The sequence below is a fragment of the Misgurnus anguillicaudatus genome, chromosome 14 (genome assembly GCF_027580225.2).
Source record: "Misgurnus anguillicaudatus chromosome 14, ASM2758022v2, whole genome shotgun sequence".
Taxonomy (NCBI): domain Eukaryota; kingdom Metazoa; phylum Chordata; class Actinopteri; order Cypriniformes; family Cobitidae; genus Misgurnus; species Misgurnus anguillicaudatus.
In genome coordinates, this window is record NC_073350.2 from 27976676 (window position 1) to 28004327 (window position 27652).

The window sequence follows — 27652 nt, forward strand, 5'->3', positions numbered from 1 at the left end:
TTCTATCCAACCTATATAAGCAAACACATTACCAGCAGAGAGCTACAAAAATCATTTAGTTTTTAGTTAAACCAATGCAATGCCTACTCTAACCATCAAAATCATTAGAAATTCTGTGATGGTTTTGTTGCTTTATGCAGCAGGATTCGTGCATGTGGCCATAGTTTCTGACAAAGCAAAAGTACACTATCTCAAACACTATTCTTAAACCTTTTAACAAGAAAAACTGCAATGAAACATAGTGGCTCATCAGATTTTAATTGTATGTGGTCATACAAATGCTTATTAGAGGATAATATACAGTACATCCCTTCAAAACTAATATTTTTTGTAAACATTATGGAAATAAACAAGACAGAGCTCAGTCACATCAACAGAAGTACAAATCTCAGAGTAAAATGCCCTCATGCTCTTCAAACATCATGTAGTCAAACTAGTATTGTACATCCTTTAAGTTCCTATAACTTACAGTTCTGCATGTTTGCATGCATATACACCATAAGTATATGTTTCAAATAATTATCTGTATTGTTTTACTTGAATTTACCTGTTAAACACTCAACACTCAACAAAAGTTGTATCTTTTTGTGACCTGGGACGGTACAGATATGTAGCAGTACTGTACATCTTAGGTACCGGCATGTACCTTAGAGGTACCAATATATATACCTTTGAGTGTACGAAGTGTACTTTTATTTCTGAGAGTTAAGCACCTGTTAAATAAATTATTTTAGAGTATTTTAAGAATGCAACATCAGGGTACATGATAAATATTAGGGAAAACATAATACTTACAGTAGTATAACATAATGTAATATAACTGTTTTGTAACTACTCAACAAAAGAGAGCGCAAAAAAGTACATAGAAGCAAACATAGTGTCCCAAGCACACATTTAAATAAAACACACTTCAATGAACATAAAATAATTATGATTAAAATGACTAAAAATAGTAAGTCAATAAGTTAACTTATTAAAAATAATTTAAAGATATAATAGAACTTCTAAATATAAATTAATTTATCTAATACTCTAGATAGGCTATTATCTGCATTTCACAATTTCTTGACTACCAAAAAATGCACAGCTAATGTTTACTGACTTTTCCGGTCATGCTTGAGATCTGAGATCAACTGATTTTTTTTGTACATTTTTTTCTCTGTTAGGTTTTATTAAACTGGTCCCAGATCAGTCCTTAAGGTGAAAGACTATAGGAATTACAGCCATTACTGCATCAGACAGCTGGTGTTTGGCAGGAAGTCTTGCACATATGTGACCACAGCCTTTGAAAGATAAGTCATAGTACCATAGCTGCCACTAGGGGCACTGTCATAAAAGAAGTTGCAGATTCCTGTGGCGGCATCTTTCTCCAAGAAATACTCATTCGCCCCTTGTGATCTCTGTAATACAAGCAGATGTTGAAGATCAGTCAAACATCAGGACACATTCGACTGAATATTTCTCATGATCCTGAAAAACCTTGAAAGCTTTGTAGGCAATTATAAAGTATCCCCATGTAGGAGAATTAACAGAAATACTATTTATTTGATTTATTATTTTTAACAGATAAGTTGAACCAGATAGCGAAGAAAAAGTAGCCAACAAGTGCTCAGCATACATGGGAAACATGTAATGAGAAAGCAGAGCTAGACAAAAGGTGGCTTACATTTACTTTTATTACACGACACTCTGGAATGCTTGATTCTGATTGGCCAGTCACAACATTCAGATAATTGTTTCCAGATAACGACTGGCTAAAGCTCATCCGGGTTTTGCGAGTGACCTTGACGGTACATTCACACGGGGCGTTAACGCTTGACGGAAGGCTTGTCTGAAGGGTGGCCAACAGCCAATCACAGTTGCCGCAACACATGCTCCGGTCTTCCATAAACGTAATTGGCTGACTCTGACTAGGTTATTTGCATAAGGCGATCTGATTGGCTGACGCACGCATTGCCGCTTAAAAGGTTGAGAAATGTTCATTTTTTCATTCTTTATTCAATCTTTACGATACATACAATAAGAACACACATTGAGAAATGTTCAACTTTTGCCGTGAGCAACGGCAGTGACGCAGCGCCGACGGATCCACAATTCAGTTCGGCAACGCATGACGTCATCCATTGAAAGTGAATGGGAGGTGTTAACAGATATGCCCCATGTGAACGTACTGTAACAGATGCAGCTTAATACTCATGAATAAATTAAATATAAAAATGCATAATTAATAACAAATATGAGCCTATATCTAAAAATAAAAACCAAACTGCATGCTCGTCTTGTTTGAACATTGTGTCTTGGCTTAAAGAAAGTTTGCAATTTTTAGAAATAAAATAAAAAAAACCCAATAATAAATAAATTAAAACAATCATCAATATTTTATATCCATATATTTACTTATGTGGCAAGTAGCTGTGTAATAACAAGCTGAATAATGTACAGTTAACCAGTTGTTATCGCAAAATAAAGCCCCTTCAGGATGATCCATAATTACCTAGATGGGATTTATTCTGTGATAACAACCGGGTGACTGTTCATTATCCCTTACTTAATGATCTCATGACAAATTGTTAAAGCTGCAGTGTGTAAGTTTTAGTGGCATCTAGTGGTGAGGTTGCAAATTGCAACCAACAGCTCAGTTTACAGCTCACCCCTCGCTTTTGAAACGCATAGAGAAGCTACGGTAGCCGCCAAAGGACAAACATGTCATCATTTGAGACAACTTAGTAAAATGTTTGTCCGTTAAGAGCTTCTGTAGAAACAGGGTGGCACAAAATGGCGACTTCCATGTTAGGGGACCCTCAATGTATAGAGGTAAAAACGTTTAATTCTAAGGTAATAAAAAAATTACAGTTCATTGTGAAAGGTCTTTATACACCACTGATAATATAGTTGTGTATGTTATTTTGCATTTCTGTCAAGAGATCCTCCTAAAAATCACACACTGCACCTTTAAATGCTTTTCTCATGTGTAAGTCACATTGGATTAATAAATAAATGTAAATATAAGAAGAGTCCAAACTTTTCACCAGCAGAATTTGAACATATAGCAAATTATAGGAAGAGCATCATATACAGTACAAAAGAAACATGATGGTACCTGATCCTGCTGAAAGAGATCATTAGCCATGTGGACAATACGATCGATGTGAATAATTCCACCAATACTTGAAATCTCCATGTCAGCCACAAGGGTGAGCACCATAATGGTTTCAACCAGCAGCTGTCTGTACTCTGGTTGTGGGACGTGATTGAGGACCGACTCCACGTGTACTGCAAACTTTATTTCTCCCTCTGTCATCTATAATAATAAATCATTTATTATTAATTATTACAAAATACAGTAAAATGTACTAAACTGTGTTTGCAGCAAGGCACTTATAAAGGCCATTAAAATCTATGGGGCACAGCATTGTAAAAAAAATGCATATAACAACAGGGGTCTTTCTAAAAGGATATTTTAAACGGCTTTACAAATTTTTGCAACATATATATTTACTGTGATTTGTGTTTGCAATCTATATGTGCGCATGTGGATGTACCTCACTCGTAGTGGAAGAAGGCAAAACATAGCCAGCAATGGAGAGGCCATGACATTTCTGCAGAATCTTCCAGACCTTCTGGTAGAAGCCCATGGGCACCCTATTTATGGCTCCATCCAGCCTACGCCGTCTCAGCCATTGACCCTGACGTTCTTCCCACTGAAGATGTGAATCACCTGTACCGGTCGGGGACAGGATCCCACTGGGAGTAGAGGGACTGCTGCATCGCTACAGATACATTTATATCATCAATATTTACATTTTAAAGACACAATGTGAGAAAGCACTACTCGGCATGTCATGATGATACGTCAAAGCATGCGTTTAGAAGGTTAACAAGCAGGAAATGGTTAAAACACGGTTATGATGTCATCTTATCAGCCCATGCCATTTGTGAGTGAAACAATCACCAGTGTGAACAGGACAAGATTGGCTTAAAATGATTTGTGGTGATTATCAGGAAGATTATTGAGGATTATGACTGGAAGTTCAACCCATTTCAACTCAGTCACTTGCAATGAAATCAGTCGAATCAAATTTTATCAAAAATGCGATTTATAAAATGCTACATGATAATGATATTAAATAATAGTGTTTTATTTTAAAACTTAAAACTAACATGAAAAAAATCAAGAACAAAGAAAGCATCACTCCCTGTCTGCAACTTTGACTACACTTTAAAATAAAAAGTAAAAATAGTCCCTAGCTGTCACTGGCGTGGTTCCCTTTTGAAAAATACACATTTGCACCTCATATTAGAGTTCATATTAGTACAGTACGTATTAGTACCTCAAATATACATACTTGTACTGCCCCAGTGATAGCTTGGGACCTTTGTGTATACTTAACTTATTGAAGTATTAAAATCATGTAGTTCATCCATTGCATTATGCATATTGTGATGTGCACATTTGCGTTATTTTGATATTGCAACCCTATCCAGGTTGATTGAATCTTTTGAACTGACTGATTCAAAAATGGTAAAGAACTCAGCTTTGCTCATTATTTTCAATCATGGAGAACGAGGGGTTAGTGGAGAGTTTTGAGAAATTCGATGGCATTGAGTTACCGTTGAACGAGGGGACGTGAAATTACTGTTGATGGAATGACTGCTGGTAAAGATCTAAGACAATAAAAGCACAACAAACATTTAACAATGAACAGAAAAATGGAAACCGTTTCAGGTGAATTCTGCATGTCCACTAAACAGTTGAGACATCCCATTAAAAGACATTTTCATGACCAACTAAAACCTGAAAATGTTTTATATGAGTAAAAAAAAGATGTGCATGATACAGGAAAATAAAATAATAGTCTGAATATTCATGCTATCACTAGTTTTGTGGTCTAGACAAATGTGCTGAAACAAATACAATGAAAGCAACTCTACAGCTATAGCATTCCTAAAAAAAACCTTAACCCACACTTAGGGGTCTGGAGTCATCGAGCTGAAAATAAAATAATGCATACGTCATTTAACATACAACAGAAGAGATTTCTGTTCACATCAACAGTAGAGATTTCTGTTCACATCAACTTCAATGGCAGGTTATAAACATCAAACCAGAATTGATGAAATACTTCATGTTGTTCATGATGTTCTTTCTTACTCCACCTGTTTAATTTCAGTCTTCAGTTTTCTGATGCCTGTGCGCTCGGTCTTGGTGGCACCTGTGTGTCCGAGCTCATGGATGGATATAGCAGGACTTACGGCTGTGGACTGAATCGGACGCACTTTGACACAGAAAAGAGAAGTTACTGTATATTTCAGAAGAGCGGTGTGTTCATACTGTAAGACGTCTACTTGTTAATATTTGCTGGTAAAGGCCTTTAAAAGTCAACATCAAAGGTTTTCAACATTTTCAGGTCAAAGTAGGGCTGTCACGATTATGAAATTTGCCTGGCGGTTAATTGCCTAATAAATTGTGACCGTTATGACGATTAATTGCCTGTTTTATTGCTTTGACATTTAATTCTCATACATTCTTTTTGTTCATACATTTTTTTGTGATTATTTAAATTAAATCTTTTGCAAGGTTAAACTGGCAGTAAATATTAATACACATAACACTTTTTAAAAGTAATTATTTAGTGAATATATCTTTCGAAAACTGAAAATTCCTGTTAACAAATAAACACAATAAAGTGTCTGAAAAATAACTGAAAATAAAAATGCAATCTAAATAAACTATAACAGAACAGGCCTTAAATAGTTGACAATCATATTAGTACTGGACCACATGCCTGTACAAAAAAAAATCCTCCAGCTCCCCCTTATGTTTTTTAGAGAGATGTGCAATCATTGCAGTGATCTGAAATCATCGCGATGAGGTCAAACAATCGCGATGAGACGATCATTTAATCATTGTGACAGCCCTAGGTCAAGGACCCCTTAATGGATAGAGAGAAGGAGGAGGGACCCCCAGTAGTACATGTATAAAATTAAGACTGGATTTACTTACTTTGTTATGATGGTTACGTTAACAAAATATTAAAATAATAATTTTGGTATGCACAGTAACATGCTGTTATCTACATAACATTTTTATTTTACTAAATAGATTTTAAACTGGGAAATTATGCTCTTCATTTTAATAAAGTATTAATTTTCATTATAAGACTATTAATGGATTTTTGTTGGACGCCTAGTTTCATTTTTCCCCAAAAATATTTTGAATTCAAACAATATTTGGAGGAGCCCTGGTAATACCACCACGGACCCCCAAGGGTGCCCGGACCCCATGGTCTGCATAATGTTTGTTGTACCAATTTTTTGGGCATTGTGTTACGTCATGTTTTTTTACCATCTCATATGATGTGTACAGTTACATATACAGTTATTTACACGATACACAATATCATACAGAACATACCTGAGAGGCTGAATAGGCTAAATTAACATGACAAGCCAAATCAAGTTCAAAAAGGTCCCGGAGTCATTCCGCATCACTGAATCCATTGAATTAAATAAATACAGAAGCAGCATAGAGCGGACTCTCGCAGCTGTAGACAGTAATGTTTTTTCTTGGTTCATATGAAATCATTTTAACGTATAAGACTATAAGTTCCAGGTCCCGCAAAACTATGAAAACATGCGACTTATAGTGCGGAAAATATGGTACCTTTTAAAAGTTTAAACATGTGGTTATGAATGCGGTTTCTGTATACTCACCGCTTCTTTCAACACCAAATTCTTTCCCGCTCAGGATGTGATGTAATAGATTTTTCATGTCGAATGGACTGAGGCTCATTAGGCTCTCTGATGCCTCCTCGCCTATAGGGGGCACACTCAGATTGAGTTCCTGTGCACACGTGTACAGTATGTCTAAATGCAAGGATGCTCTTATCCGTCTTACCTGAACAATGTAAACTGCGAGCGAGTTCTGTGGCCATCACCTGCATGATAAGCCCGATACGCAGACGAAGCATGTCTCCGAAAAGAGACGGCTGTGACCGGACATACATGGCCAAGTACACCATAATCTCCTATGATGTGAACAGAATCAAGATGGTTAAAGCTAAACATGCATCTGTAAAGATGCGTCTGAGTAAGCATTACCTGTGTAAGGACTGCAATGCTGATATCTTGTCCACTGGCCTCGTAGATCAAGTTTATCAGTTCTTCAGGGGGAAGTGGACTAAAAATAAAAGGATAACAATGATTTGAAGATTTTGAGCATCTTAGACAGGTCCTGGATAAGTGAATGTAGATACTCACACTGAGATGACCTTCTCCCTGGGTTCAGGAGGAAGACCCACTGTCAGTTGTTTATGATGGGAGATCAGATCTGTGCAGGCCTGGTGAGCACATGCACACATCATAATAAGTGCTATTACACTTGCTATTGCGCAGTACTGTATATAAATATGAATGTACTCTCACTTCAGCAAGGACCTCCACCCTCTTCTTCATGATGCCTGAGATGTAGCGGATGAGACCCCATTCCTTACATGTCCCTGCCCGAACATAAAGCTCCTCCAGCAGTGAGTGAACGGTAACCTCACCCTGACCTGATATATTTACCACCCAGTCTGGACCCCTACACAACACAGACATAAATGCACGCAGTAAAAATATAGATATAATATAAAAAAATGCTGGGCTATTGCTAGAAGGTTACTACAGTAGGATTTTTGGGAGGTTGCTGGGCTATTGCTAGGAAGTTGCTAGGATGTTTTGGGAGGTTGCTAGGCCATTGCTAGAAGGTTACTACAGTAGGATATTTGGAAGGTTGCTAGCCTATTGCTAGGAAGTTGCTAGGATGTTTTGGGAGGTTGCTGGGCTATTGCTAGGAAGTTGCTAGGATGTTTTGGGAGGTTGCTAGGCCATTGCTAAAATGTTACTACAGTAGGATTTTTGGGAGGTTGCTAGGCTATTGCTAGGAAGTTGCTAGGATGTTTTGGGAGGTTGTTGGGCTATTGCTAGAAGGCTTTACATTCATATCATATGATCATAATAATTGCAGTTGCAGGTGCATGTGTGTACCAACTTTATAGCATAGAGGACATAGAGGATATCTGCCTGATCCTGAAGGGTTGGACAGTGCTGAAGTTGGTCAGCCAGATATGCAAAGTCTGTGTTCCCATGAGCATCATGTGGCAAGTGCAGGTCCACGCTATCAGCCTGGTGAGGTATGCAGATGTATATGTGAATTTAATATTGATAAAAACAGAACAATCAAAACTAAGGTACAAGAGACTGGTGCAAGTTCCCTGCAGGGTTCCCACAACTTAGTTAACTTCAAATTCAAGGACCTTTTAAGGACTTTCCAGGTCCAATACCCTCAAAAGTCAAGGACTAAATGTGAGGACACATTTTAAAGGAATAGTCTACTCATTTTCAATATTAAAATATGTTATTACCTTAACTAAGAACTGTTGAATCATCCCTCTATCATCTGTGTGTGTGCACGTAAGCGCTGGAGAGCGCTGCGACACTACGATAGAATTTAGCTTAGCCCCATTCATTCAATGGTACCAATCAGAGATAAAGTTATAAGTGACCAAATACATCAACGTTTTTCCTATTTAAGACAAGAAGTTATACGAGCAAGTTTGGTCGTACAAAATAAAACGTAGCGCTTTTCTAAGCGGATTTAAAAGAGGAACTATATTTTATGGCGTAATAGCACTTTTGGGAGTACTTTGACTCGGCGCAGTAACACCCTCCCTCTCCCATTATGAGAGTGAGAAGGGGAGCGGACTTTTCAGGCGAGTCGAAGTACTCCCAAAAGTGCTATTACGCCATAAAATATAGTTCCTCTTTTAAATCCGCTTAGAAAAGCGCTACGTTTTATTTTGTACCACCAAACTTGCTCGTATAACTACTCGTCTTAAATAGGAAAAACGTTGATGTGTTTGGTCACTTCTAACTTTATCTCTAAATGGTATCATTGAATGACTGGGGCTAAGCTAAATGCTATCGAAGCGTCGCAGCGCGCTCCAGTGCTTACGTGCACGCACACAGATGATAGAGGGATGTATCAACATTTCTTAGTTAAGGTAATAACATATTTTAATATTGAAAATGAGTAGACTATTCCTTTAACAACAAAGACAGGGTGATGCGGGAGCCAGGAAGTATATCGCTATCTGAAATATTGCCAAAGATGGCGTTACAGGGACACAGGAAGTATGGCAAGGGAGACGCAGCATCTCGTTCCCTTCTAAGGGAACAACAGTTACATACGTAACCCGAGACGTTTTCATGTGTCAAAGATAACTATGCAAAAAAGCATTTTGGTATGAATCAACATTCGCATACAGAAGATATAAGCATTTAAAGCGAACAGTTAAGCACGTGTGCTTAAAAAGTCTAGAATTTTTATGATATTATCCTACAATACACATGGAATAATATGGATTTTTTTCCAGAAAACTTCTTGCATAAAATAGATTCAAGCACTTTCTATGACCTGTATCTATGCATGTATATTTTCCAAAACTTCCTAGGACCTTGAATTTTCCCCCCAGATTCACAAACTGTCAAGGATTTCAAGGACCTGTGGGAACCCTGTCTATCAATTTAGAATAAAAAAAATGCTTTCACGCTGTTTTTTGTTATTGCACAACACTGAGTACACTTGCCTTGGTAAAGTGAGAAGCAAGGCGTTGTGGAACTTCAAGCAGATTCAGAGACTTTCTGTGTTTGCTCATTATGGGGGCTATAGGTAAATACATGGAAGATTTGGAAAACACAGAAGAGTGCAAACATGAGGACCGTCGTCTTGGGGTAATGATGCAGGAACTCTTTCTGAGATGAACCTTTAAGAGCTTACTGGGCATGTTTTTTCCCTGAACCTGGGCCATAAAAGACAGAATGTCCCTGGTAGTGTGTTCAGCGCTGAAAACGTGGTGCTGCCCCCCCTGGATGGGAGGTAAATGGCATTTTGTGGCAGTGCTGTGCAGCAGATCTGTGAGGTACTGTTCAAACATGTCTCCAGAACCTCCTACAGAGAAACAAACCGCACCTTAATATAACAACTTACTATGGAAACAAGCCCCCAGTGCTAATGTTGCAGCTTCATGACATTAAAACCATTGCAATGAGGTTAAAAAGTCAAACAGAGTTTGTAGCCACTGGATAATAAATCAGTCAACTTTCAAAGAGCATATCTATTCTTCACATTTCCATGATAGTTTATGGTGGTCATGTCATGTTACTTGCTCAGTTACTATGGTCAGTACATGTTATAATACAGTTATGCAGCCGTGAGCTTTTGTATCAGTCAGCAGGAATACCTGAGGGCCTAAAACTGTCTTCATCTTCATCTTCTTCCTCATCCTCATCCAGCAGGTTGTCTTCAGAATCGACATCCAAGAAGCTGAGCTGAGTGTGGAAGGATGTGGTGAGGAATGAGGAGAGGTTTGCCATCTGTACCCTACAAATAAAAAGACTTTAGGTCCTTTAAATGCATATATATTAATATGTGTGTGTGTGTGTGTGTGTGTGTGTGTGTGTGTGTGTGTGTGTGTGTGTGTGTGTGTGTGTGTGTGTGTGTGTGTGTATCACACGTCAAAAAAAAAAAAAACACGTCAAAGAAATGTGTAGGTGATGTACTGTATGTAGGTTATGCTATCAAGGAGGTTCTTTTTTTGTTATTCTGATTTTTCACTACTTCCTGTTTTCTGACCTTGCACCACCAAAGTAGCCATCTTGAAGTTTGCGCAGTGTAGACAGAATACAAGGATCAAAACTGTCACCATCGTCAACTGGTCCAAGAAAAGAAGATCATATGAACATATTAATCTATCCTCTCATTAGACTGCAACATTGCATGTTTTGAAAGTGTTCTGTGTACCAGATAGACCAGATCTTAAGATCTTACCCAGCATGCTCTTTGTGATAGGGAATGTGAGGGTAGGTCTTCCTGTCATACGCCAACAGGAAGAGAGGTAGGCAAGCTCTGTTCGCAACATCTCCACAATCATCTGGTTATCCAGGGCCAAGTAGAAGTGATGCTGGTCAATGAACTTTGAGAAAAAGGGAAAAGAAAAATATATTTTTAGGGTCCTGGTCTACTGCACAGTAGATGTTGTATTTGTTTTAGTCTTTTAACTTTGTGGGATGATGCTTTGAGGTACTTGTGGGGTGAATGTATAGGTACGATCTCTGATCTCATAGAACTTTGACGTTCCCAAGACGCCAATGTGACGATACGGCCGTCCACTCAGATTCAGTTTCTTACAGTTACCTGTGTATTAAAAAAAAGAATCAGGTCAATTGAAGTTGCAAAAATGCCACTACTCTAAGAGCTTTGTGTAGACTATATACACTCACCTAAAGGGTTATTAGGAACACCACACTTATACTGTGTTTGCCCCCGTCGCCTTCAGAAATTCCTTAATTCTATGTGGCATTGATTCAACAAGGTGCTGAAAGCATTCTTTAGAAATGTTGGCCCATATTGATAGGATAGCATCTTGCAGTTGATGGAGATTTGTGGGATGCACATCCAGGACACAAAGCTCCCGTTCCACAACTTCTCAAAGATGCCCTATTAGGTTGAGATCTGGTGACTGTGGGGGCCATTTTAGTACAGTGAACTCATTGTCATGTTCAAGAAACCAATTTGAAATGATTCGAGCTTTGTGACATGATGCATTATCCTGCTGGATGGGTACATGAGGATGGGTACATGGTGGTCATAAAGGGATGGACAGAACATATGCTCATGTAGGCCGTGGCATTTAAACGATGCCCAATTGGCACTAAGGAGCCTAAAGTGTGCCAAGAAAACATCCCCCACAACATTACGCCACCACCACCAGCCTGCATAGTGGTAACAAGGCATGATGGATCCATGTTCTCATTCTGTTTACGCCAAACTCTGACTCTACCATCTGAATGTCTCAACAGAAATCGAGACTCATCAGACCAGACAACATCTCTCCAGTCTTCAACTTTGGTGAGCCTGTGCAAATTGTAGCCTCTTTTTGGAGTGGAGATTTGTGGTACCCGGTGGTGTCTTCTGCTGTTGTAGCCCATCCGCCTCAAGGTTGTGCGTGTTGTGGCTTCACAAATGCTTTGCTGCATACCTCGGTTGTAACGAGTTGTTATTTCAGTCAAAGTTGCTCTTTTATCAGCTTGAATCAGTCGGCCTATTCTCCTCTGGCCTCTAGCATGAACAAGGCTTTTTCGCCCACAGGACTGCCGCATACTGGATGTTTTTCCCTTTTCACACCATTCTTTGTAAACCCCTAGAAATAGTTGTGCGTGAAAATCCCAGTAACTGAGCAAATTGTGAAATACTCAGACCATCTGGCACCAACAACCATGCCACACTCAAAATTGCTTAAATCACCTTTCTTTCACATTCTGACATTCAGTTTGGAATTCAGGAGGTGTCTTGACCAGGACCACACCCCTAAATGCATTGAAGCAACTGCCATGTGATTGGGTTATTAGATAATTCCATTAATGAGAAATTAAATAGGTGTTCCTAATAATCCTTTAGGTGAGTGTATATTGCTTTAGCAAGAAAATTACAATTATTTGTACACTGTAGCCTACCATAAATATATTAAAACTTTATCATTAGTAATACGTGTTCATTTGGACAACTTTAAAGGCGATTTTCTCAATATTTTGAGCTCTCAAATATTTATTCAGCCTTCAGATGATGTATAAGTCTAAATTTTAAAAAATGTACCGTTATGACTTGTTTTGTGGTCCAGGGTCACAAATGATGTTATGATTAATTTACAAATGCAGATGTTTACGCTGTTTGAAGGGAACATTTCTGTTTGAAAATGGGGCTGTATTATCCCTTCTGACATCACAAGGGGAGCCAAATTTCAATGAGCAATTTTTGCACATGCTTGCAGAGAATGGTTTACCGAAACTAAGTTATTGGGTTGATCTTTTTCACATTTTTTAGGCTGATAGAAGCAGTGGGGACACAATTATAGCATTTAAAGATGGAAAAGGTCAGATTTTCATGATATGTCCCCTTTAAATCAGCATTGTTATAAATACCGGTTGCTCTGTTGCATACTTACCCAATTTTACATAAATGTGGCTCAGGATGCGAGCTGGCATGACTCGGATGGGTGAAACCTCAGACACTGTCTGAACGTCTATCCCATGATCCCTCAGCAGTAGTTGGATCTCCACTGATTCAGCCACTACACTCACTAAACAGAGCAAATCGAATTGAAAGGTCAAGTATGAGTTTTATTTTACAAATTGAAATTGATTCTTAGTCCCACTGCAGTCAATAATTTTATCCCTTAACAGTCATCTTTAATAATCTCTTCTTGCTTTAACATAGCTTGGATGTAACTCAACGCCCTTGCTTCATTAGTACACGTGGATTTGAATATGCAAATTAGACCACGCCTCTACACAATCACTTCAGCTCAAACTACCTGATCCACTTTGTCAGCATGTTAAAGTGATTGTTTAAAGCATTTCAAACCACAATGCAATGTTGTTGACAATGTGTTTGATAAACTGCTTTAATTCGCTTGTCTAACATCACGTAGCGCTTCCGGGTCCAAATTATCTCAAATGCCAGAGGAAAATAACGCTAATATACCTGTACACTTGTATCATTATGCAAAACTACCAAAACCACCCGGTCGTAATTTTTATCTCCATAACAAAATCCAAAATGACAGACATGGACTCATGGATGTGGTTTATAAAAAGTTGTTTTAAAATGTAAATGTGTAATATGAATAAATAAGGCTTATAAACAGCTGTTTAAATAATATTCTCTATTGAAACGAGTGGAGGCTTAGACCAGGAAACAGTAATCCTTACGTCATGGCTTAACAAGCGGATAAGTAATTACTCAGCAATGGTGTTGACTGCTGAATTTGCACATGATTTGTTTTAAAGGATATTAAAAACACCACACAGGCATAAAAAACATAATTAAAAACACACTTTAAATTGATGTCAAATCATTCAACCTGCTATAATTCAGAGGAAGTTTACAAGAAGGTAGAGTCTAACTTTAAAGTCATAATAGTCACAGACCTTGCACAACAACATCTGGCTTGAACCCTTTGGAAAATCTCCTGTTGAGAGGATCAATTTCTCCCGGCGCCAAAAATCCCTAGTAAATATGAACAATTTGGCACAAAAAAAAGTAAAAGCACCCAAGAGATAAAATACGCATGATTGCACAAGTCTATCATGGATGTAACTTTACTTTACTCATTTAACACTTGCACTTAATCAAAGACACTAAGGGAAGACTTGGCAACACATGTAATCAACAAAACAATGAGCTATATGTTATGTGAATCATTTTGGAAACATATCCGGACACAGTCTTTATAACTTCAGCACCTCAGCCAGCAGTCTGCCCACGATATACAGCGACTGGCCCCACATGTGTGGTAGCTGGCCAGCAGCCACACGCTCCACAGAGTGAGGGTTCCTGTACTCCTCCTCAATCTGTAACAAGATACAAACAAAAATGAGCAACAGATGAAATCAATTCGCCCATGATTGTTTGTTTGTTTAACATTGTGCGTGAATACTGTTTGGATGATGTATTTTTTTAGGCCAACCCGGAAGTTAGCAGGTCACTGGTTCTCACGCCAATGAGCCCATTCATTTTTCCCACAGGCTTTTGGATTATTGCAAAAAAATAAACTCTGTGTTTAACAAATGTTTATGACACTTAAATGTTTTGTCTAACAAGATAATATTCACAAATGAACACAACTTTTATTTTTGAAGTCTAAATGCACTTACTAGAAGTAAAAAGGAAACTTTAAAGGGACACTTTCCTTTTTTTGAAAACAGGCTCATTTTTCAGATTTATACCCTTTTTGGAATCCTTTCAGCCGATCTCCGGGTCTGGCGGTACCACTTTTAGCATAGCTTAGCATAATCCATTGAATCTGATTAGACCATTAGCATCGTGCTCAAAAATTACCAAAGAGTTACAATATTTTTTGTACTTGACTCTTCTGTAGTTAAATTGTGTACTAAGACTGACAGAAAATTAAAAGAAGTGATTTTCTAGGCAGATATGGCTAGGACTATTTTCGGGGAATGCGTAATATCACTGCACAGCAAAGTCCTTGAGTATTACGCCGAAATGTGAGTATAGTTCCTAGCCATATCGGCCTAGAAAATCGAAACTTCTGTCGAATTTTCTGTCAGTCTTAGTACATGATGTAACCACAGAAGAGTCAAGTGTTAAAATGGAATTTAAAAAAAAAACCATTTTGGTCATTTTTGAGCACGATGCTAATGGTCTTATTAGATTCAATGGATTATGCTAAGCTATGCTAAAAGTGGTACCGCCAGACCCGGAGATCAGCAGAATGGATTCCAAAACGGTAAAAATCTAATGTTTCACTCTAGGGGAACTGGAAAATTAGCATATTTTCAAAAAAAGTGGAGTGTCCCTTTAGGGCTGTCACAATGATTAAATAATAGGGATGTAACGATTCAATCACGATTCAATCGCGGTCCTCATTAAAAATGCCTGTCTGAAATCGATTCTGAATCGCAAGGCTGCGATTCTTTTTATTTATGCACAGCTTGTGCCTGTATTACGGCATTTGGTCAGTAGGAAGTCCTTATCAATCTAAAATCATTATGAGTCGGAGTCGTTTATAACGTGCATTTAAAAAAGCAACACTCGTTAAACAAAATCATTTAAAATATTCTTTATTATCATGAAAATACCTGAAACAATTTGAAGAACAGCGTATAAATATTCATGTGTAGAAATTTCCTGGAATAGCGTTTGTAATGCTACTTCTTGTGTGGCACAAAGGGAGTTTCTGCACGGGAGCGCCCCCTGGTGTTCGGATGTGCCTGGATTTCACCGTAATTCATTCAAATTCATTCATTGAGAAAACGCGCATTTGCACGATGAATCGTTACACCCCTATTAAAGAATCATCTCATTATGATTTCAGATCACCACAATGATTGCACATCTCTTTAAAAACACAAGGGGGAGCTGCAGCACCTGTATAAATGAGATCGTATCAGATGGCGCTCCTTAACTGACAGTGTACCGTGATAAATTGGAAAGCCAGTGGAAAAAAAACAGCATTTAAAGAAATGCTGCAAATCTTTGATAAGCACTATAAACTGCCAGGTACAATTCCAAATTTAGGGAAGCGAAGAATACTTAAAGATCTGCAAGGAATTAATTTTTTTGCAGCCACTTCAGACATGTGGTCCAGTACTAACATGACCTTAGTAGGATTGGCTACTATTTAAAGCCTGTTCTGGTATGGTCAATTTATTTTGAAGACATTTTATTGTGGTTATTTTTTTATGAAGAACTTTCAGTTTTTGAAAGGTAAGTTTGTGTAAAAATTATTTCATAAACAAAAAAAAAAATGTATGAGAATTAAATGTCAAAGCAATAAACAGGCAATTAATCGTCATAATCGTCAAAATTTATTAGACAATTAAAAAAATGTATAACCTTGACAGCCCTATGTCCCTTTAAGCTACAAGCAAACCACACCACAGTCTCTCGACATCAATGTCATCACCACCAAGCTTCTGACAGCTCTCAAACTTTTTTCTGATAGGGAAATACTCTGTGAATGAATCTTTGTTGGGAATTGTGCCCATGTTGCATGTTTTTTTTAAATCTTTATGCATGATGACGTTTAGTCTGTAGTCCCATGTAGCAACTTTGTTATCAACATCCCTTTTAGACACTTAAAAAATGTATTCGTAAAATTAAATGTGAAAATATCTTGGGCTTATGTTAACCCAAGAATCTTATTTAGTTTAACTAAAACCCCATTAACTTTGGGATGATGGAACCGGAAGTGCTAAAATTAGGGGTGCACCGAAATTTCGGTCACCGATAATTTCGGCCGAAAATGGCATTATCGGTTTCGGGCCGAAATAAAAAATCCAGCCGAAAATGTAAACCGAAAATGAATGTCCCCTCCCATCTGTGCGGTAGCGCTTGGGTTTCACTCACGGTGATCAGTCGTCACACACCCCTCCCCTTCGAGCTCAAGCAGGTTTTCACTCACGGTCGAGCTGTTTGTACGCGTCTGCAAAGATTAAGCATGTCTTGATGTGTAAACTTTAGAGAGAGTCGCGCTAATGTGTCTCATACTGTAATCCATTAACATACATTTGGCAATAAAGCAACGAAACACAACGTAACATTTTGATGTGAAGCGACTGTTGCGCTGTTTGGGATTCACCCTCGGTCTCAGTGTGTGCGCGCGTTTAAGTGCCCTCAGTAGTGCACGTACGAGAGAAACGCGTTTAAAAAAAAACAAGCAAACATAAAATCTCTCTGTTATTAACAGGGCACATATAAACAAAATTATCTCCACAGTATCCTTTTTCTAATAAAAACATTTGTTTATGTCTTAAGTGTATGTATAGATTACAGTCAGATTTGTGAGGACTCTGCCATAATCTTGTTTGGTAATTATTTCTAGTTGTGTATGGCAGGGTCCTAACAGTAAATGTTTTGTGTGGGAGAACGTGGTTTTGGTATTGTCATATCAGACCACGCTTTTCTCGTGTCTTGTGACTTTTCCCCGCTCCCTTGTATTCTCTTGTCATTGTGACTTTATTCCCGCTCCCTTGCATTTTCCAGTCTTTGTTTTTATGTCTTGTTTAGTCTAGTGTTCTGTTTTCATGTATATATATATTTATATATATTTATTTATATATAAATATATTTATGGTTTTGTCTTGTTTGTATTGTGGTTGTCTTGTGTTTGTATGTGTTTTAAAGGTTCACGTGTGCTTCCTCACAGGTGTTCCTGCTCTGTGTGATTGCCTCCTCATGTCTTCCTCACCTGTTGCTTGTTATCCCGTCATCATGTCTGTGTATCTAATCCCTGTGTGTTTAGTGTGTCTTGGCAAGTTCGTTTGTCAAGATTGTCAAGATTGTCATTTGTCAAGATTGTCAAGATTGTCAAAGTTTGTTTATATACTCGTCTGTCATGGCGTATGTTCTCGCCATTTCTAGCTACGTTAGTTTCTAGTCTTGTTTTGTGTCTGATTCTAGTTTGTGGATTTATTTCCCTACCCCAGTCTGAGCTCACTGCTACCCGAGAGTTTTCCTGTGGACTCTGATTATTCGACGGCTCTCTGGACTGTTTCTCTGCTGCCTGTTACGGACTGTCTTCAACCATTGTTGGATTTATAGACTGGTCTATCACTTTACTGCGGAGACTCATCGCGGCATTGTCGCTGTCCACTGGAGAGGTCCTTCATCACTGGAGCTGTCCAGCTTCTCTCATCAGTGTCTCTAACGCTCTCTCTCTCTCCCTCTGCCCGCCGCAGGATTTACCCCTGTCCCAGTGGCTTCCGTGACGCGGCGCTCACGGGAGCGGTCTACGCACCCTACCCCGTATCGGGGTCTCCATACTTCCTCCCACCGTTCGTTGTCTGGCCGGAGCCCGAACGTGTGTGGTTCATCGTTCCGGTGCCTGTGTGTGTTCCCCGTCTCAGCCGTCTGCCCTGGTGTGGCTTTATGCCCAGACGTGCCATTGTCTGTTTGCTGTCATTATTGTTTAAATAAAACCTTCTGTTAACTGCATTGGGATCCTCTGTGTTTTGTGCCTGACAAGATTAACCTACTTAAGTCTGTGTCATTTAATGTTAATCAAACAACTCATGACAAAGACACAAATAGCTCTAAAAAATAATAATATATTTAATTTATTGTGTTATGATTCATTTAATTTGATTTCTGTACCTAATGCTAATTTCAGACCTTATTAATGTACAATTAATAAGTTTGTTCTTTTTTATAAATATTTGCAATTTCTTTGTTGTTAGATTTTTCCCAACTGCTTTTTGCTGATCCGAAAAATAATCTGATCTGAGCCTCAAAAACTGTAATGTGATCCGAACTGTGAGTTTTTTTTATCCGTCACACACCCCTAGTAAAGTTAGTACACAGTGATAGCAATGAATGCAATTGTACTAATTATTGGCATAATAATTTCTTTCGGTGTTTCGGTTTCGGTTTTTCTGCCTTGGTTTCCTTTTTCCGGTTTTCGGTTTTGGCCAAGAATTTTCATTTCGGTGCATCCCTAGCTAAAATGCTAAGTCACTTCCGGGTTTTGCATACAAAAATATGTCATCCCTGCGGCACTTGGTTACCTTTCATTTAGGAAGAACCAAATGCAGCATCTAACCCACCACTGATAACAGATGCTGAGATGGGTCTGTGCTATTGTAGTGTAATGTGGCATACACTCTTACAAATAAAAGTACTAAAAGGATTCTTCATAGCAATTAGGGCTGTCATGATTATGAAATTTGGCTGATGGTTAATTGTCTAATAATTTGTGATGATTAATTGCCTGTTTTAGGGCTTTGACGATTATGCGATTAATTGTCTGTTTTTTTGTTTTGACATTTATTTCTCATACATTTATTTCTTTGTTTATGAAATAATTTTTACACGTTGTTTTGATTATTTAAATTAAATCTTTTGCAAGGTTTACCTGGCAGTAAATATTAATACACATAACACATATTTAAAAGTAATCTGACACAGTCTCGTTTATACAGGCGCTGCAGCTCCCCCTTGTGTTTTTTAGAGAGATGTGCAATCATTGCGGTGATCTGAAATGAGATGATTATTAGGGCTGGGTAAAAATATCGATTCATCAATGCATGGCAATTATTTGTTTCTCAATTCAATATCGATTCATCAAATCCTATGAATCGATTCAGCCCCCCCGGACAGTGGCGGCGCTGTGGGTAACACTCTAGTGAGAGCGTTCAGCATTGTACAAGACGCGCTTTATCAAAACAGAAAGATCAAAGATGGCAAACAGCAGTACTTCTTTCAAGCCTGCACCATCAACATGATCAAACATTAGTAATACTACACACATTATTTAAAAATATACTCAGGTACTTAATTGCTTGTGTATTTACTTATTATTGAATCGATATTGAAGCAAGCAAATTAATATAGAATTGAATCGAAGCCTCAAGAATCGATATCGAAATCGAATTGTGAAATTCCTAACAATACCCAGCCCTAATGATTATTTAATCATTGTGACACCCCTAATAGCAATGCCATGGCAGAACCATTTTTGGGGTGAAGAAAAACTACAAAAAAATTCTGTTCCACTAAAGGAGGTTTTGAAGGACTGGAGGGTCACTCAATGACAATAGACTTCCAGTGTTTAAACTTACCTTGTCAGCAGGTACAGCATAGAGTTCAGGCACCAGTCGAATCCCATGATTCCCCCTGATCAAAACTCCATCAAGGGCTTCTCTGTATTCCTGTACCTATGAGGAATTTCACAGTCAAACGTCAACACAACATAATGCCTGCATGTGGCCAGTAGGAGTGACTTCTCATTTATAAAAGCAGAGCTAAATGATTTTAGGTTATTTCTTATGTTTGTACCTGCTCATGTTCCTCATTGAAAATCCCATCCAATATTAGGTAGGTCCAAAACACTGGCCATTCACATTCAATATTTTCAAAGAGTTTCAGTTCTGCTGGATCGTAATGAAGTCGAGTGGGGTCCTATCACATTATAAAAAGTCACAATGTTGAAGATATGAACTAGTCAATAGTCCCTTTCACACATACAATCTTTACTGGTAATTTACTGGTAAATTGCAGTTAACATGTCATGTGTGAACAGAACCTTTCCGGTAAATCAGTGCTCCCAATTTACCAGTAAGACAGGTTGTAAGATTACCAGTAATTTACCGGTAAGCGCTATGTGTGAACGAAAATTCTAGGATTACCGGCATTTAGAATGGACGACGTCAGACCGCGCTGACAGATCGGGCCAATCAGAACGTTTTTATACAGGTGACGCGTTTACCCCCGAACTGTTTACGGACGTTTCCACACACATGCTGCTTAAAAGTCGAGCACACCTGAAGTTAACATCCACATTTCTTCACCAAAGTTGTTTAAAACAGCTTATCGTCTATTTGCCATATTGCCGACGTACTTAGCACACCATCTGTGAAGCCTAATGTGCAAACGCAGGTTGACGACGCCTCACGCAATTTGTTTGGTCACGAGCAACTTCGCGACCGTTTGCCACAGATGTGAAAACAACAAAATACAGACCGTGGATATTAAGTCATAACCCGCCGTTGTTTACAAATACGACACGGAGCTCGCCGGCCGTGCGCCACAGGTAACTTTCGCTTCCTCTCCGAGTTTACCGGTATTTTGATACTGATGTGTGAATGATGTCTTACTGGTAAAAAGACGGAACCTCACTGCATGTGTGAACAGTACATTTTTGTATTTACTGGTAAATTCATTCTGGTAAATTCATGGTAATTTACCAGAATTACTGTGTGAAAGAGGCTAATGAGTGTCAGTGAAATAGAAATCAGTTCATAGCTGGTTAGTTACCTCTTTTGGAGTTCTGTATCCATCACGGATAAACCGACAACAACCATAGCGTCCCTAAAATGAAATGATTTTGGTTACACTTTACAATAACAGTAAATTAAAAACTTACTAATAAATTAATAATTATTAATAAATTAATAATAATAAAGACCTACATTTATTTTTACTAAACCCTGGAACTTTCCTCAAATACAATTTACACTTACATTTACATCTTTGTGGTCACAGTGAGCGACTGTACAAAAACGTACGATTTTTAAAAATACAAATTATATATAATTTTTTTATTTGCTTTACAGTTTTAAATTTATGACATAGTTTGGGAGATATAAGTTACATTGGTCACACTTTATTTTACGGTATTACTGTTACAGTGTAATTATACATTTAAGTACTAAGTAATAATCATTAACAATAACAACATGTACTTACTATAGGGTTGGGGTTAGGATTAGGGTTTGGTTTAGGGTTAGTTCCATGTAATTATGCATAATTAACTGTTATTACTATAATTAGTAATCCACATTGGTGGTGGTTGAGGATATTCCCCCATTCATATGTAAAGCCCTTTGAGTGCTGCAGAAAAGCGCTATATAAATGTAACAAATTATTATTATAATAATTACATGTAGCATGTGTAACAAAGACACCGTAAAATAAAGTGTTACCGTTACTTTTTAACCAATTAACTGCAAAAATACTGAACTACACACATTAGTTTGCTCATAACAGTACAACCTGACACTACAACCACACCTTAGGTTCATACCCGTTGATTAATACATTAACTAATATCTAACAAACATGTCAGATTGTAGTTAATGATGACTTTTCATTAGTTTGTGATTAGTACGTGCCTTAACTCATCATTGCTTTTTTTAAATAAGAGTAAACGCAGTATTATTTGTGTAGTGTTATTATAGTGTTGCCGAGATTTTTTAAGCTTGCATTCTTTCCTAACAAACTCTCATAAAGTAGCTGTAAGTGATTTTTTTTAACTATGCACAACATGTCCCTACCATCTGAATATAACTAAAACCACAGTGACAGCTATATAAACAATAACAAACGATGTATTAGCGTGTTAGCCAGTTAGAAAACTTGGAAGAGGTTCTGTTTAAATCCGAGGGAATGTTTAAAAAGCTGTCTGGCCAGAAATTGCTTACACCAGCTTTACGATTCTTCAAATAATATACTATACAAAGTTTCTGTCTTAGCATGACCACATTACCACAGTACCTGCAGCTTGTTGATGATATCACTTTTGGTGATGTTCACCAGATCAACATCCTCCACTGCAAACGCAGGAAAGGAGATCACGGACAGCAGACCGGCATCAATCTCTTTCGAGGTGGAGGCGCGAGGAAGCATGGAGCACAAGATAGACTGACAAGATGCACAGTGAGAAACAAATCCTTTGTCTCAGGAATGCATTACTTTCAGAAATAGTTACCTAATAATAGAACTTGCCTGTAAAGTGACCAACCAACTAACACGTTCATAATATCTGAAGTGCTCAATAATCTGCATAATTGCTACTGTAAGTCACCTGACAATGTTCGACTTCATCTGGCAGAACATGAATCACTGATTTTGGGCCTCCGTAAGCTCCAAACAGATCAAGCTCATCAATGGCTTCTAATGCCGCCTAGTAAAACATAAACAGTAATATAAAATGAACTTGGGAACAAAAAGGTCGTAGAAATGAAAAAGGGGTGAGTCTCCTACCTTAGCCATTCCAACAGAGCTTCCATTCAGCTCAGGAATTCCCTGATTGGTCTTATCCCCTCTCTCCCACATTCCATAATCCTGTAGAAAATTGCAACGTGACTGTGATGCTTGGTCACTCTGCTATAAATGCTTAATAAACAGACAAGGACTTACAGCCACTTTATATGCCGCCTCGATGTAAAACACCAAGTTTTGGATAAATGCCACCTCATCCAAGTTAGATATGATGCGTAGACCTAAAATAAGATTTCAATAAATGACTTCTAAATATGCTAAAGATCAAATGTATATAATCAAGTCCTGAAAAGTGAAGTCAAAACGTCTCGATCACCCCCCAGTGACTGGTCCCAGTATAGGCCATAAACCCCGCCTCACCCATGTTATTCAATGTGACTTGAGACCAACTAAACAATTTAATTACACTTCAACTATCTTTTTTCCGAAGCTAGTTACTGTCATTTACTGTAGTTTTTATCCCACTGGTGTAAATTCAAGTGTTTTTAAAATAGTTAGTTAGTTATTTAATGCTATAAAAACAGTGGTGTCACATCATGATTGACAGCTGTAATATGCGCATTCCGCGAGCGCGAGGCCTTGATTTTGCGGCTTTATTTTCTGCTCACTACTGCGCAGAACTGGTCCCGAAATCGCTGTGTTACAGTCTATGTATATAATCCACAGATTATTCTTCTCACCTGAAGCTGTCATCTGAGCCAGCATGAGCAGGTACAGTGAGGTCGCATCTACCTGCAAATGCCCCCATTGTTCATCTCCAACCACCGTGGCGCAGGTGGCTGTATCATATTTGGCATGTAGACAATCCTTTGTGCTCTGCGTGTGCTTGAACTTCTCCACTTTTGCCACCTGCAGTAATATGCACATGCTTTAACATTTTACAACCTGGTCTGTGTGTTCAAATGTGTGCACATGTGCTTGTAAAATAACAAATGAACTAATGAATGAAAGAAAGAACAGATAGAAGACCACACCGTATTCTTTTAGTTACACTTTCTTCAGCTAAAAGATTTGAAAATAAGATTTAAATAATGGTATACCTGTCTCATCATACACTGCAGCAGTCCCTGCATGAGTTTGACCACACTCTGAAACAACAAAAAATACAAGCATTAAGCCTCTATGACAATTACTGTAGTAACTGAGAATTATCACTAGAGCTGTCAAAAGATTAATCACCATTAATCGCATACAATACATTTACATTCACCTAAAGGATTATTAGGAACATCATACTTATACTGTGTTTGACCCTCTTTGGCCTTCAGAACTGCCTTAATTCTATGTGGCATTGATTCAACAAGGTGCTGAAAGCATTCTTTAGAAATCTTGGCCAATATTGATAGGATAGCATCTTGCAGTTAATGGAGATTTGTGGAATGCACATCCAGGGCACGAAGCTTTCATTCCACCACATCCCAAAGATGCTCTATTGGGTTGAGATCTGGTGACTGTGGGGGCCATTTTAGTACAGTGAACTCATTGTCATGTTCAAGAAACCAATTTGAAATGATTTGAGCTTTTTGACATGGTGCATAATCCTGCTGGAAGTAGCCATCAGAGGATGGGCACATGGTGGTCATAAAGGGAAGGACATGGTCAGAAACAATGCTCAGGTAGGCCGTGGCATTTAAAGGATGCCCAATTGGCACTAAGGGGCCTAAAGTGTGCCAAGAAAACATCCCCCACACCATTACACCACTGCATTATGAAATTGAACAGGTGTTCCTAATAATCCTTTAGGTGAGTGTATATTGAAAAATATTTATTTAGCTTTTTTTATTTATATATGTAAAACTAACACCAAATTTTGGATAAACGCCACCTCATCCAAGTTAGATATGATGCATAGACCTAAAATATTTTTTTTCAATAAATTACTTATATATAAATAAATTATAAATTATATATATATATATATATATATATATATATATATATATATATATATATATATATATATATATATATATATATATATATATATATATATATATATATATATATATGTATTTCCCCTAAATATATACATGCATGTGTGTGTGTGTGTGTGTGTGTGTGTGTGTGTGTGTGTGTGTGTGTGTTTATATATACATAATAATTACACACTATACACACATAAATATATTATGCAAACACAAACTTTTATTTTGTATGCGATTAATCGCAATTAATCTTTTGACAGCCCTAAACCATGCTACTTTTGCATTTGCATGACAGATTCCGATAAAACAAAGACAAAAGATTAATCACGATTAATCGCATACAATACATATATATAGATTTTTTTTCTTCTTTTATATATATATATATATATATATAATATATATATAAAGAAGAAAAAAAATCAATTATATGTTATATCGCAATATGTTATGCAAATGCAAAAGTAGCATGGTAATAATTAGGGCTGTCAAAAGATTAATCGTGATTAATCACATACAAAATAAAAGTTTGTGTTTGCATAATATATTTGTGTCTGTATAGTGTGTAATTATTATATATATATTCCTAAATATATACATGCACGTGTGTGTGTGTTTATATATACATATTAATTACACACTATACACACACAAATATATTATGCAAACATAAACTTTTACTTTGTGTGCGATTAATCGCGATTAATCTTTTTACAGCCCTAATTATTACCATGCTACTTTTTATTTGCATGACATATTCCGATATAACAAAATAACACATTTACAACTAAATGAGATATTGTAAAAGTTCAAATCCATCATAATAAGACACTTTTACAGTCAGTGTATATTTACAGGTGAAACAACCATCCAACAGTCTATGTTATCCTTACTAGTGCTCTAGGTTCAGTAGGTTCAGGTGGTCTAGTTTGTAAGTTTCACTCTGTTCAAGCTCGTAGGCTTTGGCTTTGTCTTCATCACGATCTGCGTTCTTCCGGTATGCCATGCCGAGACCCCACACGGCCAGGATGCTGTAAACATTGTCCCTGACCCAGGCATCCTTGAGCTGCTCACTCGCTGGCAGGAGACCCGTCACTGGATTCTGTACATAAGTCAAACCAGTTTTCATTAGCTGAAAATGTTATTATTTCTAATGTTATTTCTAACATTCTATAGGCATTTGTATATTGTATCTCTAAAAACTCACTTCATAATTAAACTTATCACATACAATAACATTTTATGGCAGAAAGGTTTTTATAAAGATTCCTGTTTCATGTTTTACAGTTACTCGGGTTGTGCATAAGTCTTCAATACAGCTTTTAAAAGAATTCACATGTTGTAGATAATACAAATATTTCCCTCACCCATGGTTATTTAAAAGTGACCTTTGTTCAAGCCTTATTTATTTTTAGATTCCCCTTGTCAGAAGGGCCCCAACAGTACTATGGAATCTCAGCCACACCGAAACTTCACACAGACAGACTTTTTCATTATTACTTTTTAAAAATGACTGGGTCTTGATTTTTAAATGTAAGTGTTTTACAGGTAACCCAGTTATTAGTTTCAGTTTATTGATGTTGCATGAACCTACACCTGTGTGGTGTCTTCACACCTGTCTGATTTCTGCCAAAATTCTGTATCCTCTCTCAATTGTAAGTTGCTTTGCAAAAGATTAGTGATTGAAAGTAAATGCAAATGGGCAATGCATATGTATATTGCCCATTTATGACAAGTTATTTACACAAATGATAAACATAAATAAACACGATTAAATAAATAATTAGTTATTTTAATTAATCAGGAGATATTTTAATCTATTGAGATAACATAACATAACGAATAGAATAGATTAGCATAGAACTTGAACTTACCTGATGGCATAATATTGTTTCATGGACAAGTCTGGCAAATCCATCCAATCTCACTCCTGAATTACTGCGGCTCCTCATACTGTCATCAATTTATATGCTTGTTAAATAGAAATTAAGACGTTATAGAATATAAAACCTTCGTCTTCCCTGTTGATCACAGGAGGAGGACGGCATGCAACCGGAGATCTAATGTGTCATTCACGAAGAGCCAAGTCATGTCCGCAATGGTGTTGTTGTCCCTCCATTGTTCGATAAAACTACTATACCCACCTCACAAGCAGGCTTTTAAAACCTTTTAAAAATCTCCTCGTGTAAAATCCGACTGTTTTGCATGTTAAATGCTGGACATCCTCCGTGAATTATATCGTGAAATATGTTGACAGGAGACAAGAGCTCCGCCCACATGGTGACGTCTACCGGCTTGAATGACAGGAAACCCGGAAGTTGGCTAATTTCTTCGCTAGCATCCAGAGACGGATGGATGATTTACAGTTATTTAAACAAACCTTTCCTTGAATAAGATCTTTTATTAATTGTCAGTCATTTTAATTATCATCATCATCAAGTCATCTTACCAAACACACACAGAATGCTAATTAAATTGTGGATGTGAAGAACAAAATCTCCGTTAATGTTCGCACTTGACATTGAGATTTGTCTACGGTACGCGCACGGGACCAAAAGCGGTTTCGTTTTTGTGGTAAAACTCCTCTTCTGATTGGCTCATGATGATT

The 27652-nt window shown here is 37.6% G+C and overlaps 1 protein-coding gene across 3 annotated transcripts; it reads right to left on the minus strand.

Annotated features, from left to right (window-relative positions):
* Positions 1-734: 734 nt before the first annotated feature.
* Positions 735-27596, minus strand: phka2 (phosphorylase kinase, alpha 2 (liver)). 3 transcript variants are annotated; one of them, XM_073876177.1, is made up of 31 exons: positions 26919-27596; positions 25984-26146; positions 24160-24203; positions 23800-23968; positions 23258-23340; positions 23102-23182; positions 22923-23021; positions 22613-22759; positions 21374-21427; positions 20396-20518; positions 20179-20274; positions 14344-14451; positions 14029-14107; positions 13044-13178; positions 11127-11236; positions 10871-11015; positions 10676-10754; positions 10284-10423; positions 9821-9991; positions 9630-9730; positions 8033-8166; positions 7426-7582; positions 7261-7340; positions 7102-7180; positions 6899-7028; positions 6715-6816; positions 5158-5276; positions 4612-4665; positions 3543-3770; positions 3101-3301; positions 735-1400 (listed from the first exon to the last, which is right to left on the minus strand). In XM_073876177.1, the coding sequence occupies exons 1-31, from the start codon at positions 26994-26996 to the stop codon at positions 1227-1229; spliced, it is 3663 nt and encodes a 1220-aa protein (XP_073732278.1). In that variant the 5' UTR covers positions 26997-27596; the 3' UTR covers positions 735-1226. The 3 variants fall into 3 exon arrangements, with proteins under 3 accessions (XP_073732278.1, XP_073732279.1, XP_073732280.1); XM_073876178.1 differs by lacking the exon at positions 4612-4665 and adding an exon at positions 4967-4990; XM_073876179.1 differs by lacking the exon at positions 4612-4665.
* Positions 27597-27652: the final 56 nt, after the last annotated feature.